At 42.0% G+C, this 15,274-nt stretch overlaps 1 protein-coding gene across 6 annotated transcripts in view; it reads left to right on the top strand.

The window, feature by feature from the left end:
• LOC132835003 (putative Polycomb group protein ASXL2) overlaps positions 1 to 15,274 on the top strand; it is a 310,992-nt gene that overhangs the window by 257,931 nt on the left and 37,787 nt on the right. For all 6 annotated transcript variants that reach the window (XM_060854233.1, XM_060854277.1, XM_060854260.1 and 3 more), the window contains 2 exons: positions 146 to 309; positions 3,415 to 3,511. In XM_060854233.1, coding sequence (XP_060710216.1) covers positions 146 to 309; positions 3,415 to 3,511 — 261 coding nt within the window. The remainder of the gene's footprint in view (positions 1 to 145; positions 310 to 3,414; positions 3,512 to 15,274) is intronic.

Here is a 15,274-nt window from a genome sequence, read left to right as displayed (position 1 = left end):
TTGCATTCAGATTATTAACCTTTGAATGCTTTAGACTAGTATTCTGAAATTCTAAAGTAGTACATTTCATTGATGGAAATGAACTGAGGATAGTCTGAGGATGTTTTTGTAATAAATAAATTATCTGTTTTTGTTTACCTTTTAGGACAGCTGAAAAGGACAAAAGGCACTGACATCGATGTGGAGACACCAGACTCCATCCTGGTAAACACAAATCTACGGGCTCTGATAAATAAGCACACCTTTTCGGTTTTCCCTGGAGACTTCCAGCAACGATTGCTCCTCCTGCTCCCTGAGGTGGACAGACAGGTCTGTATGCAGTCCATCTTGTTTTTGTTTCTGCTAAATACTAGCACCCACATGAATAACTAGTTTGTTCTCTTCTCTCTTGTCATTGCACCTTCCTTCGCCACTGTTCTCCCCAGGCTCTCTGAGCTTCTTCGCTGCATAGCTTTGGTGGTAGAGAGCATTCTTGGAGGCACTACACCATTTGGGATTCCTTTCTGACTCTTAGACAACAGGATTTGTTTCCCTGTAAAACTAGTTCTGTACAAGGGATATTCAGAACCTGACTGCAGACCTGAGATGACTGAGACAGTGTTCGGCTGGTGGGAGTGATTTCATGTGCCATCCAAGGGGTATGTAAGTGTGTAAGAGACAGGGCAATATGTTAGAAGTTTCCCCTTTAGTTGAGTCTCTTCGTTGTTGGTTCTTTGTGAAAGGGAGGACAGTGAGAGTCAAGTAGGCTTTATTAGTTCTACTCACTATGTACTGTGCCTCTTCAAAGCAAGTTGAGTAATACAGGTTGAGGAAACAGGTATACATTGTCCACTTCAATATGTTTCAGGCAGCAAGTAATGGCTATGCAAAGATGAATTGACATCAAAATGTAAATATCCAATTCCGCTGAGCTTGTTGTTCTGCGCTTGGGCAACAGTGCTAACCCAGAGGCAACCCAGTAACCTGAGATCATCACATTTCCTGTCTTCATAATTTGAGCAGCAAAAGGAAATATGCAAATGTGACCACCGGGTGTTGCTATTGGCCTTCCAGATCTGGGAACAAACAAGGCAAATGGAAACTGTTGGCACCGTGCCATGTTTCTGCCATCTTAATTTGGGCATGAGGCGAGATGTTACAGCAGTCAGGCCAAAGAGAGAAAGAAACCCGGAAAATATTTTAAATACAAAGCGAATTCCTGAAGAAGGGCTCATGTCCGAAACGTTGATTCTCCTGCTCCTTGGATGCTGCCTGACTTGCTGCGCTTTTCCAGCAACACATTTTCAGCTCTAAATACAAAGCAAGTCAATATCTACAAAGAGAAAGCTGATGCTTTGGGTGTGAACCTATCCTCAGACTGACAACGAAGGAAGCTGCTGAAAGAGCAAATGTGACATGGAGCACAAGAATCCAACAGATCGGTTCCCCCCCCCCCCATGCATTTGTGTCAAATAAGTTAAATGTTGTAAAATGGAACAACAATTTAGTGATCCAAATGAAAATTGATGAAACATTGGAGGTATCTTTGAAACACTATGGTGTGGAAGCAGGCCATTCGGGCCTTCGAGTCCACACTGACTCTGAAGAGCATCCCACCAAAGACCCACCCAATCCCTGTAACTCTGCATTTCACAGGGCTAATCCCTGAGCACTGTGGGTAATTTAGCATGGCCAAACCACCTAACCTGCACATCTTTGGACTCTGGGAGGAAACTGGACTTTCAGGAGGAAACCCAGACATACGTGAGGAGAAACTGCAGACTCCACACAGTCGCTCGTGGGTGGAATCGAACCCAGGACCTGGCATAATGAGGCAGCAGTACTAACAACTGAACCAAAGTGCTACCCCTACAGATATATAAAAAGTACAAGACTATATATAAACATTGGGGGCACGAAAGGTCCGTGTTCATCCAAAGCAAAAGAAACAAAGAAATAGAAAAGAAATTAAACATTGTTATGGATGAAGCTAAGATAAAATAAATACTGAAAATAAAACATAAAATGCATACTGGATCTGTTAGATCTGAGGAGGGAGAAAGGAACAATTCAAACCAAAGTCGCAGTCCGCACCCCATTCAGTGGTTTGTCCAAGGACCCTTCATCCTTTTGTTAATTTTATTTTGTTATTTTGTTATTTTATTTTGTTAATTCTATTTCCCCCTTTCCAGAGACGTATGGACCAGTCTCACAGCAGAAGCACCAATAGCTGTGAGGAAACTGTATGGGGCAGTTATGTTCTAAAGTTCTTCCCAGCCTGAAACAGTAATGCTGAGTAGGGCTTTGAAATTTAGACACTGCCGTTATCCCCATTGTTCTGGTGAGCCGCAGCTTGGTATCCAGTTTGCTGGGTTCTCCTCCACCACGCTGGGCAGGCCATGATGCCTGTGAGTTCCAGGGGAATGCATGGTCAGTGCTGAGTACAGGTTAGCAGGAGCCTGCAGTCGGGACTGTGGGAACAATGAACAATCCTGCTCCATCTAGCTCAATATTTAAAAGAAAATGATTGCATTTTAAGTTGGTGCCCTCCAGCTGTCTCGATCGACACCATTATGTGAGTTCATGGAATGCCCTGCCAGTAGCAGTGGTGAACTCTCCTTCTTTATGGTCATTTAAGCGGGCATTGGATAGGCATTTGGAAGTTATTGGGCTAGTGTAGGTTAGGTAGGATTCGGTCGGCGCAACATCGAGGGCCGAAGGGCCTGTACTGCGCTGTATCTTTCTATGTTCTATGTTCTATTATGGCCATAGAACGAATAAGAAAAGGTAAGTAGAACATTGTCACCACCCAGTTTGTGTTTAACATGCAGAGAAATTCCAGCATCAGTTTAAAATGGTCACCAGAAAGGCTCGATTGTTGCTTTGGACCAGCTGTTGGTCTGTTTGGAAGAGACTGTGAAATTGGACCACTGTTTTACAAAAGACTTTGTGGGTTCGATTCTGAAATGAGTCATTTGCCAAGAAACATGGCAGGTAGATGTCGAAGTGTCAGTTCAAATCAGTAGGTTAAATGTGGCATCATGTCAGGTCTGGTGACACTGGAGGTGCCTCATGATTGAAAACCCCATTTGCGGTTGAAAATATAAATGAAAAGGAGACATTGTGGGGGTGAAACTTGACTTTCATATCAGTGTAATAAAAGGAATGTTCAATTGACTCAATGTTTCAGATCCTGCCTGATTGTCTGCCTTTGAACTAAACAAACTAAAATTTGCAGGGTAAGGCATAGATGGACAATTTGCTATTGGCTGTTTTGTGTTGCCATCAAAGTCAACTTTCACCTGTTTGGTTCTTAATGTTACACCGTCCCGGATAAATGTAGCATTGGGTACAGCAAGGTTGCTTCTCAAATGTTCATGTGGCTGCCTTCTGCAATGCTGTTGTCCCAATGGTGTGTTTGAATTTTTCTCACAGGTGGGTACAGATGGTTTGATGCGTTTGAGCTCCTCAGCACTCAATAATGAATTCTTTACTTCGGCAGCCCAGGGCTGGAAGGAACGCTTATCCGAAGGTAAGGAAACAATGCCAGTTCCCAAGGAAATGCTATTTAATTTAAGTGTACAAGTAGAATTCCTCTGTCTAAAAAAACATGCAGTGGTTATAGGTTAAAACTTCAAATTTGTTAGCAACTGTTTAATACATAAAGTAGTTTGCATTATAGCTAGGAGTGAGCTTTAAGGATCACCGTCGATCTAATCAGTATGTTAACATCAAACAAAGAACTGTGGATGTTGGAGATCTGAAGCTAGCAATCTCTGTTTTTGTTTCTAATCATTATGTAATGTACTTGTATTATTTTTAGGATAAAACTTTGAAATATTTGTGCAATATCAAAGGTTTTGAGGGTGTTGCCTGGCATGTGAACTCCTGCTTTACAGAGAAACCTGTTACCTGCTCCATCACATGGTTATGGTGATGAATACACAATCCATTGTAATAACCACCTTCTGTAAAATCTTCTCAATCTCACATCCATGTATAATGTGTCAAGCAGAATGAAAACTCAGTTTTATTTTTTTGAATTTGAGAGAGCTATATGAAAGCATTTTATTCTGCATAAAATGTGCAAAAAGTGGGAATATTGGAAATAAGACATGATATCACGAGACAGAGGCCTTCTATGTGAGATTTGGAATATGCCTGCTTTTTGTTTTAAGAGAATTAGTTTGACAAGGTTCCAAAAGGAAATGAAACAATTCCCGTGTGGATTCAGTGGGTGACTCAGGCCCCTGCCCAGCTCAGACAGAATGGGACTGATAACTGTTCTGGGAGGCTGCTATATGCCTAGGGAGTGTGGAAATTGGAAGAAGTAACATTTTCAAACACTAATGGAAGATAAAAGCAGCAATTCAGTTTGCAATAAACCCGTAAATGTCCATGAGCTGTTCCTGAGGTTTTATGATAATGGACCACATCTTGTTTCTTCTGTATTTTAACCTTTTTGTATATTTTGTATTTACTTCATTGTGATATAATACTTTTGTGAAACCATTCAATGCTAAGATACTGCTGGAAGATACATTCTTCACCTTCCCAGTGTTCATTACAGTTCAGCTCAGCCAAGAAGATTAATGATATATTTTGAAGCTATAAAGTGTCAAAAATAAGATTCCATTTTATTTCACCTCAGCACCCAGTCCATATCTGACATCTGTTTAATTATTTGCGTGTGTGGTTGCTTATTAACATTCAGTGACACTGCCATCCCATAATCCCCACTAACAACATGCTGGATGTCACCATTGACCAGAAACTGAACTGAATCCAGCCATACAAGTACTCTGGCTGCAAAAGTAGGTCAGAGATTGAGTGGCTCACCTCCCAACTCCTCAAAGCCTGTCCACCATCTACAAGGCACAAGTCAGGAGTCTAATGGAATGCTCCCCACTTGTTGCAGCTCCAACAACACTCGAGAAGCTCAACACCATCCAGGAAAGAACAGCCTGCTTGATTTGCACCACATCCAGTATCTTTAACATTCATTCCTTCACCACTAACACACATTGGCAGCAGTGTGTGCCATCTACAGGAAAACAAAGAATTGTGAATGCTGAGCATCTGAAACAAAAATCAGAAATTGCTGTGGAAACTCAAAGTCTGACAGCAACTGGGAAATAAAGGTATTTATGCAGACAATGGTGGGGGAGGGAGGATAGAGTGAAATTGACCCTGGGCTTCCAGTTGCCTGCCACTTCAACACACCAACATGTCAGCATCCTTGTCTCAGTCCTGCTTCAGTGTTCCAGCAAAACTCAGTACAAGTGGGGATAATGACACCTTGTATTGTACCTAGGTACCTTACAGTTAGGAGTCAACATGGAGTTTGAGTTTCAGAGCATGAACACCTTGCTCCGTGTTTGTTATGTTTCCTCGCTGCTCCAGCTCCTGTTTTGAATGAATTGCTGCCATTTTCATTAGTCAGTTCCTGTTATCACCTCCTTTAGTATTAACCTCTTCCCCAGCTGACTGTCAGCAATCTGGGCTTGGAACGATATTGCTGCTATTTTACTGTTGCTGGATCAGAATCCTGGAATCCCCATTCTAACAGCACTGCAGTGTTTCTAGAGACACCTGAATTAGAACATAGAACATTACAGCGCAGTACAGTCCCTTTGGCTCATGATGTTGCACCAACCTTTTGAGCCAACCTGAAGCCTATCCAACCTTCACCATTCCATTTTCATCTATATGTTTATCCAATGACTATTTAAATGCCCTGAGAGTTGGCAAATCTACTCCTATTACAGGCAGAGTATTCCATACCCTTACTACTCTCTGAGTAAAGAAACCACCTCTGACATCTGTCCTATATCTATCACCCCTCAATTTAAACTATATCCCATAGTGCTAGCCATCACCATCTGAGGAAGAAGGCTGTCATTGTCCACCCTATCTAACCCTCTGATTATCTTATATATCTCAATTAAGTCACCTCTCAACCTTCTTCTCTCTAATGAAAACAGCCTCAAGTCCCTCAGCTTTTCTTTGTAAGACCTTCATCCATACCAGGCAACATCCTGGTAAATCTGCTCTGAACCCTTTCCAAAACTTTCAATTCGCTCCTATAATGAGTGACTAGAATTGCACACAATACTCCAAGTGCGGCCACACCAGAGTTTTGTACAGCTGCAGCATGACCTCATGGTTCCGAAACTCAATCCCTCTACCAATAAAAGCTAAGACACCATGTGCCTTGTCAACAACCCTATCAACCTGGGTGGCAACTTTCAGGGATCTACTTATGTGGACACCAAGATCTCTCTGTTCATCTACACAATCAAGAATCTTACCATTAGCCCAGTACTCTGCATTCCTGTTACTTCTTCCGAAGTGAATTACCTCACACTTTACCACATTAAACTCCATTTGCCGCCTCTCAGCCCAGCTCTGCAGGGACAGAGATAAAGAAAATTCTTTTGTTCTCTCAGAAGTGTGTGGGACAATGTAAAACACTATGCTGTCAGGTTCCCCTTGATCCGCCCTGTCTCTTACTTCCTCAAAGAACTGAAATGAATTTGCCAACTATGATTTCCCTTTCATAGAACCAGGCCTGATTGTTCATAAGATATGGGAACAAAATTAGCCATTTGGCCCATCGAGGCTGCTCCACCATTCGATTGCGGCTGATATGTTCCTCACCCCCATTTTCCTGTCTTCTCCCCATAACTCTCAACTCATTACCAATTAAAAAAATAACTGAACTTATATGTGCCTAAGATTTTCTAAATGCCTTGCTATCACCATTCTGTATTTTTAAAAAAAGGATATTGGGATAATGCAGTAGAACCAGCAAAGTGGTGATGTCGCTGAATGAGTAATCCACACACCCACATGGATGACAGAGAAATGTGCATTCAATAAATCCGGATTTAAAAGTCAGTCTAATAATGACCATGAAACCATTCTCAATTGGTGTAAAAACCCATCTGGTTCCCTAACGTCCCTGAGGAAAAGCGTGCAGCTCCAACAACAGTCAAGAAACGTGACACCATCCAAGACAAAGTAGCACTCGATTGGCACTATATCCACAAGCATCCACTTCCACCACCACCGACACTCAGTAGCAGCAGTGTGCACTATCTACAAGATGCACTGCAGAAACTCACTGAAGATCGTCAGACAGTACCTTCCAAACACACAACCACTTCCATCTAGAAAAACAAGGGCAGCAGATACACCACCACTTTCAAGTTCACCTCAACGCCACTCACTACCTTGACTTTTAAATATATCGCCATTCCTTCATTGTCATTGGGTCAAAATCCTGGAATTCCCTGCCTCATGGCATTGTGGGACAACCCACAGCAGGTGGACTGCAGTGATTCAAGAAGGCAGCTCACCACCACATTCTCAAGGGCAACAAGGAAGGGCAATAAATATTGGCTAGTCAGTGACACCCATCTCCCACAAAAATTAATTTTTAAAGTCCTCACCTGGTCTAATCTACACATGGCTCCAGAGCCACAGCATTTTTTTGGAATTTTGACAACCCTCTAAAGTTTGAGCAAATCATTCAGCAGTGCCTAATAACCACAAAACCTGACAAAAGGAATTTAACTTTGTGATCATCTGGATACCCTAGGTCCAACCCCAGGTATGTCCTTTCCCATTAATTGTAAAAACCTACCAAGTATACTGTATACTTCAGAGCAAGTAGCCTTGGGAGTCCTCAATATTGATTGCAGACTGCATGAAGATTCATGACATTAGCCCAAATGTTTTTCATTCAATCATGTGTCTTCTGCATCACTGGCTGGGCCAGCACTTATTGCCTTTGATGTAAGACTGTAAAATATAGGAGCAGAATTAGCCTATTCGGCCCATCAAGTCTGTTCCATGATTCAATCATGGCGGATGTAATTCTCAACTCCGTTCTCCTGTCTTCTGCCTGTAACACTTGACCCTCTTACTAATCATGAACCTTTCAAAGAACTGTGTTATCTTAAGTCCACTCAATGACGTGACCTCCACAGCCCTCTGCAGCAGTGAGTTCAACAGAGTCACCATCCTTTGGCTGAAGAAATTTCTCCTCATTTTAGTTCTAAAGGACAATCCCTTCACTCTGTGGCTGTTCCCTCAGGTCCTAGTCTCTCCTACTAATCTCAACATCCACTCTATTCAGGCCTTTAAGTATTCTGTGAGTTTCAATCAAATTCTCCCTCATCCCTCGAAACTCCATCAATTATATATCCGAGTCCTCAAAAACTCTTCAAATGACAAGTCCTTCTTTTCCTGGATCATCCTTTGGACCCCCTCCAAGACCAGCACATCATTCCTTAAATATGGAGCCCAAACCTCCCACAGTATTCCAAATGGGGTCTGACCAGAACCTAATACAGCCTCAATGCTACATCCCTCCTCTTGTAGTCTAGCCCTCTTAATATTACATTTGCCTTTCTGATTATCATGTCAGCCTTAAGAGAATCATGAACTAGGACTCCCAAGTCCCTTTGTGCTTCAGATCTCCAAAACCTTTCCCCATTTAGACAATGGTCCACACCCCTATTCTTCCCAGGTATATAACCTCATACTTTTCTACTTTGTATTCCATCTGCCTCTTCTTTGCCCACTTTGTTTAAAATTCAAATCCATACAGTGTGAAAGTAGACCATTCGACCCATCAGGTCCATATCAACCCTCTGAAGAGTGTGCCACCCTGCCATACCCTATGCCTGTAACCTTGTATTTTCCATGAACAATCCACCTAACCTACACATCCCTGAACACTATGGGGTAGTTTAGCATGGCCAATGAATCCAACCTGCACATCTTTGGACTGTGGGAGGAAACCGGAGCACCCTAAGGAAACCCATGCAGGCATGGAAAGTATGTGCAAACTCCACACAGACACTCTCCTCCCCTGTGCAGGTCCTTCTGCAGCCAACCCACTCCCTCAACACTATCTGTCCCTTTACCTATCTTTGTGTCATATGCAAACTTAGCAATAATGCCCTCAGCTCCTTCATCCAGACTGGTAATGTATATTGTGAGTAGTTGTGGTCCCCTACTGAACTCCACTCATCACTGCTGCCATTCTGAAACTGACCCCTTTATCCCAAATCTCATGCCTTCTGCCAGTCAGCTAATCCTCTTCACCCCAGTAGCTTGCCTCTAACACCATGAGCGCCTAATTTATATAATAGCAGCATTTGCGGCAGCTTGTCAAAAGCCTTCTGGAAATCCAGATATATCATGTTCACTGGCTCTCCTTTGTTTATCTTGCTTTTCACCTCCTCAAAGAATTCTAACAGGTTTGTCAGGTCAGACTTCCCCTTGATAAAGCTGTACTGATACTGCTCTACTTTACCTTGCACTTCCAAGGACTCCACAAAAAACCAAACCAACCACTGAGGTCAGGCTAACTGGCTAATAATTTCCTGCCTTCTGCCTCCCTCCCTTTTTTAAACAAGGGTGTTACATTATCCATTTTCCAGTCCTCTGGCTCCGTCCCTATCTCCAGTAATTCCTGAAAGATCATCACTAATGTCTCCACAATCTCCTCCACTGTCTCCTTCAGAACTATGGGATGCTGCAGTCCATCTGCTCCCAGTGATTTAACTGCCTTCAGACCTTTCAGCTTCAACACCTCCACTCATCTCTGCCCCCTTGGCTCTCTTGAAATTCTGATATGCTGCTAATTCCACTGTAAACACCTATTCAGTTTCTCTATTTCTTTTTCCCCATCCCTACTTCTCTGTCTTAATTTTCCAGCAGTCCGAAGTCCACTCTTGCCTGTTTCTTATATTTTATATGTCCAGAAAAAACATGCAAACTCCTTTTCAATACTAGCTGCCTTATCATCATGTTTCATCTTCTCCCCCATATTGCTTTTCTCAGTCGACTTCTGCTTGTTTTTGAAGGCCTCCCAGTCCTCTGGTTTCCCTCTAATCTTCACCACATGGTATGCTTTTTATTTAGCTTTTATGTTGTCTCTGACTTTCCACGTCAGACATGGTTGTCTTGTCCTGCGTTTAGTATGCTGCTTCTTCCTTAGAGTGAATTTCTGCTACCTCCCAAGCTACCCCCAAAAACCCCTGCCATTGCTACTCCACCATCTTCCCTGCCAGCTCCTCCCTCATGTCTTTACAGTTACCTTTACTCAAGTGGAATACCATTACATCCAATTCCAGTCAAAGCATGGACAAAGAAGTTGAATTCCAGTGATGAGGCAAGGGTATCTATCCTTAACATGAAGGCCATATATGACCAGAATGGAGCATGGAGCCTGAGTAAAACTGGAAATCGGGGGAAATCTCTGCTTGTTGAAATAATACCAAGCACAAAGAAAGATAATTGTGGTTTTTGGAGGTCAACCTTACCAGCTCCAAGACATTTCAATTAGAGTTCCTCAGGGTAATGTCTCAGGCCCAACTATCTTCAGCTTTGTGGGCGGCACGGTGGCACAGTGGTTAGCACTGCTGCCTCACAGCGCCTGAGACCCGGGTTCAATTCCCGACTCAGGCGACTGGCTGTGTGGAGTTTGCACGTTCTCCCCGTGTCAGCGTGGGTTTCCTCCGGGTGCTCCGGTTTCCTCCCACAGTCCAAAGATGTGCGGGTCAGGTGAATTGGCCAAGCTAAATTGCCCATAGTGTTAGGTAAGGGGTAAATGTAGGGGTATGGGTGGGTTTCGCTTCGGCGGGTCGGTGTGGACTTGTTGGGCCGAAGGGCCTGTTTCCACACTGTAAATCTAATCTAATCTAAAAATCTAATCTAATCTAATTCATCAAAGACCTTCCTCCATCGTAAAGTGAGAAGGGGGATGTTCGCTGATAATTGCAAGGTCCAGTATCATTTGCAATTCCTCAGATTCTGAAGGAGTTTCTGTGCGATGATGACCTGGACAACATTCTAGCTTAGGCTGATAACTAGCAAGTAACAACTGTGACAAACAAGTGCCATGCAAAGGTCATCTTATACAAGAGATAATCCAATCATCATCTTAATGTTTAAAGGTGTTACCACCTCTGAATCTTTTACTATCAACATTCTGGGGGTTACTGTTAACCAGAAACTGAGCTGGACCAGCTATGCAAATACTGTGGCGATAAGAGCAGGTCAGAAGCGAGGAATAAACCGGTGAGCAACACAACTCCTGACTCCTTAAAACTTGATCACCATTTACACGTCTGGAGTGTGAGGGAATATTCTTCAATTGCCTGATGAGTAATACTCCCAACAAAATTCAAAGTGCTCAGCAATTTCAGGGACAAAGTACGTCCTTTGTCAGGCACTCCATCGAATAGCTTGAATATTCACTATTTCCTTTACAGATGGGCAGCACCTACAATGTGTCTACCTACAAGATATGCATTAACAATTCATCAGGCTCTTTAAAACCTTCAGCACCTTTCAAAAATGCGACCTGAAACACCCAGACAAACAGGGCAGCACAAACCTGAGAATACCACCCCACCTGCAAGTTTCCTTCCAAGCCATGCAACACCCTGTGAACTACATTACCATGACTTCACTATTCCTGCATCAGAATCCTGGAACTCCCAAACAGCATTATGGATATAGTTATGACATATGGACTGCAAATGTTCAAAAAGGCACTATTCATGACCCCTCTGATATCAAAGCAGTCCACATCCAAATGCGGGTTTGAGCTGATAAGCTGCAAGCAATATGTCACACAAGGCAATGACCATCTCCAGTAAAAGAATCTAAACATCACCCCATCATAGCACGCTTATTTAATTAAGTTACTGCTGCCAATTCATCAATCTTTTACACATGTTGTATATATTCACATTAAGAACCTGTAATTCTACCTCGATGGTATGTTTACCAATCTGACCTTCTTTGCTTGCTCACTCTGATGTTTGTAAGCTCCATCCCTTCCTATCACATTCTCATTACCATTAGCCACATCACTACCTTGCATTTATCCCAGTACCATTCTGAGTCCCCGCACAGGAGTCAGCATCTTCATACAAAATGGTTCTGATGCTATCAGTAAGGATCCTAGTGGAAATAGATAAACTATTGATATGTTGCAAGTGACCAAAATTTTAAAATGGTATTTTTTTTTACGAGTTAGAATCCAAATATGTATTGACCCAAACAACAGGTAACAAAAATATGCCAAAAAAGACTTGGTCAGGATCAGCCTAAGAACATTGCTGCAGGAATATGCCCATGATGGATAGTCACTATACTGCACAGATTTAAATGAGGAAAAGATTTTTCTGTTCATGTATGCAAAACAGCTGTGCCAACACAAAAAAAAGGTTTGGGTCACAATTTGGAACAAAAATAGATTGAAGTGAGAAATATCCCTGCAGCACCAAAGCGTCATAACATGATCGTCATCAATTTCATTATCCCACAAGAAGCTAACAGTATGTTATCTGTATGCAAAAGGTGAAAGTACAAATCCAATAGTTTGCGTATTATCCGATCCATCTGGAGTTCCTTTTTGATTGGATAAGGAATCTAATGAGCACTACGATTAACACAAGCTTCCAAAAATAAAATCTGCAATCACAAAATTAATACATTTGATTAATTACTTTCTATTGTGGAGGAAACTTCAGCATTCGTAGTGTTGACAAGTCTGTGCTTTGAAATGATGGTTGGAAGTGCGGCAAGAGTAAACGTTAATAGAAATATCACAAAATTCAACAAAAACCAGAAACCAAAGAAAGGAAAAGTAAGATTGGATTCCAGTGTCAAATTAGCAGCTTCACACCAGTTTCTCAATGGCACTTCAGGTTGGACAATAGCTAATTGCTTAGCCAGCCATAGCTAAAGCCCATGGAAAGAGAAATACAGGAACAAAAGTGGAGGCAAGACTCCTCTTTGGTCCTTAACAGTGATGGGCAGGTGGGGGAGGGGGAGGAGTGAGGGAGGGAAGCTGGTGGCTGAGGGAAGGGTCAGTTACAAAGGGTGGGTGAGAGGAGCGTGGGTGGAGGAGTGGGCAAGGTTGGGGCAAATGAGGGAAGAGTGGGTGGGCGAGGGGGAGGTGTGGGTTGTAAAGAGGTCTGGGGTCACATTCCCTGCAGAGTTTGTTCAGCAGTCTGCTTTTCATGTTCCTTCTTTGTGTGCAACATTTTATTTGTGGTAATTCTTCAGCAACACATGTAACCTGTTAAGGACAGCACTTTTTAAAAATGTATTTTCCGTCATGTTTTAATTGAAATTGAGACCAAGGTGTAAGCTGCAGTCAGTGTAAAGGACCTGCAGTGAAAATACTTCTATTCCTATTAGTTATAAATCTTAATTGATCAACATTAATGTCACATTTTTCTTTTCGTTTACAATATACTTTCTAGTTTTACATGATTTGGATGGCGCTGAGAGAGCAGGAGGCGACCAAAGCTTACTAACCTCTCTGTAGCCAACCATCAAGTGTTTAAGGGAAGCATGGGTTATTTCCACATTTTAAGTTTCTCTGTCTCACTGTGAGAAATAGTTTGTTTCTCTGACCATCGGTGATTCAGGTTAAATTGAGAAATAAGAATGTGGACAAGATTGGCCAGAAAATTGTGAACTGCCATTTCTTGCTGCAGCTCATTAATACACCGTCAAATAGGACTGCCTCGGGAACCCAGCTGGTAACAGCCTGTAACAACTTTAACTGACAGTCAGATCATAAAGTTCTCTTTATCTTGACCACTCCTTTCAATTTGTTTTTGATGTTCACTGTTTCCAGTAGACAATGGTTGGTCTGTGCACAACCAGGAAGCCAAACCATTTTAATATTATTACCACCAAGTCAAGCTGCTTGTGTTTTATTTCCTCTGAAATGCAATGATTTAAATTGCTGAGTAACCTACCCCAGTGAGAATCGAGAATGTTTATATTAATGAGGCTCAAGTTTCAATCTGACCACCGTCTGCTTGTGTGGACATAGTGCTACAAATGTAGGCTGCCATTTATGTGTTGTTTCTCTGTTGTTAATGGTGTGATTATTCAGCAATGAATTGCCTAGTCTTTTCCTGTGGTTTACTGATAATGGTGCTATACATTTTACAGATTCATGTAGTGGTATCCAGCATGTGTAATGCCCAATTCAAATAGAGATTATTCCCAGTAATGTTGAGTGAATATTGCTGAGTAGAATTTGTACAGTAATGAAAAGCTACTGGTTTTTATCAGTAATGATTTTAAAAATTGTTTTCTCTGGGGTGATTGCTAATGCTGACAGTCTCCATACTGTTTACTGCTTCAAAGGTAATGAGCAGTGCACATGCTCACTTGTAAAAAACATGAACAAACGTATCAATTCCTGGATGGGTGAATGGCCTAATTCTGCTGCTATATCTAATGGTCAAATCGGTAACACTGCAGTGTCTCCAATCAATTGAAATCCAGAGTTAATACTGAAACAGGAATGTCGCTTATTCTTACTGGCTCCATATGTGGCTCTTCCATCAGTCACAAACAACACTGTAAGGATGGTTTTGTTTATTTGCCTCAGACTTGGTAGTGCACTGTTCTATTGGCAAAAGCAGAACTAAAGGACTTGCCTCGTCTGAATCTCAAACTGGAACACGATTGAATCATGAGGAATATATTCAGAGTCTTGCAAGTATTGTTCACCTACGTTTGGTATGATATTTCCAGCAGCACTTTAGTCCATCATACTCTTATCATCAATAACTTCTGTGACATTTGTTTGTTTGAGTTTTAATTCTTTTGATACATCACTGATGATAGCTAAAAGCTATCCCTCCTAGCTGGATATCTCTACCCAATGGTACTACACTGCTACTCTGTTATCAACTGAGATGAACTTAATCAGGTCAAGTGGCAAGATTAGGCAACATGATGCTAATAGTTGTCACACCTGGTTCCTCTTGCAATTTTTCTTGAATTGCCCACTCCTCACTGCCAGCTGTTGATTTCAACTTTGAAACCTTAAGCTGTTGACTTCCTCATTCCAAGATTTGTCCTCAACTGTGGTGTTAAACCTATAGCCTCTACTTTCCACTAAAAACAAAACAAAACATTACTGATGCTGGAAATCGAAAAGCAAATTACTCAGGAAACAGTCAGCAAGTTTGACAGCATCTCAGAGGCAAACAAATTTAATATTTCATGTCGATGACTTTCCATTAGTTATGATGTAAGGTCATTGCATTGGAATGTGCAAATAAGATTCCCATCATCTTCCCACTCCCCCCAGTTTAATTCAGAATGGGGCAAGTCAAAGACATCTACAGCTAGACAGAACAAAACAAGGCCCTCAGGGAAATGAGGACTGCAAGTGGATGAAGACTTCCCCACCCTCACCTCACTGATCAGGGTAAATCTGCTGCAGGCTCCA

The sequence above is a fragment of the Hemiscyllium ocellatum genome, chromosome 3 (genome assembly GCF_020745735.1).
Source record: "Hemiscyllium ocellatum isolate sHemOce1 chromosome 3, sHemOce1.pat.X.cur, whole genome shotgun sequence".
NCBI lineage: Eukaryota > Metazoa > Chordata > Chondrichthyes > Orectolobiformes > Hemiscylliidae > Hemiscyllium > Hemiscyllium ocellatum.
Note: the sequence above shows the minus strand (reverse complement) of the source record. Positions and strands in the feature narration are given on the sequence as shown.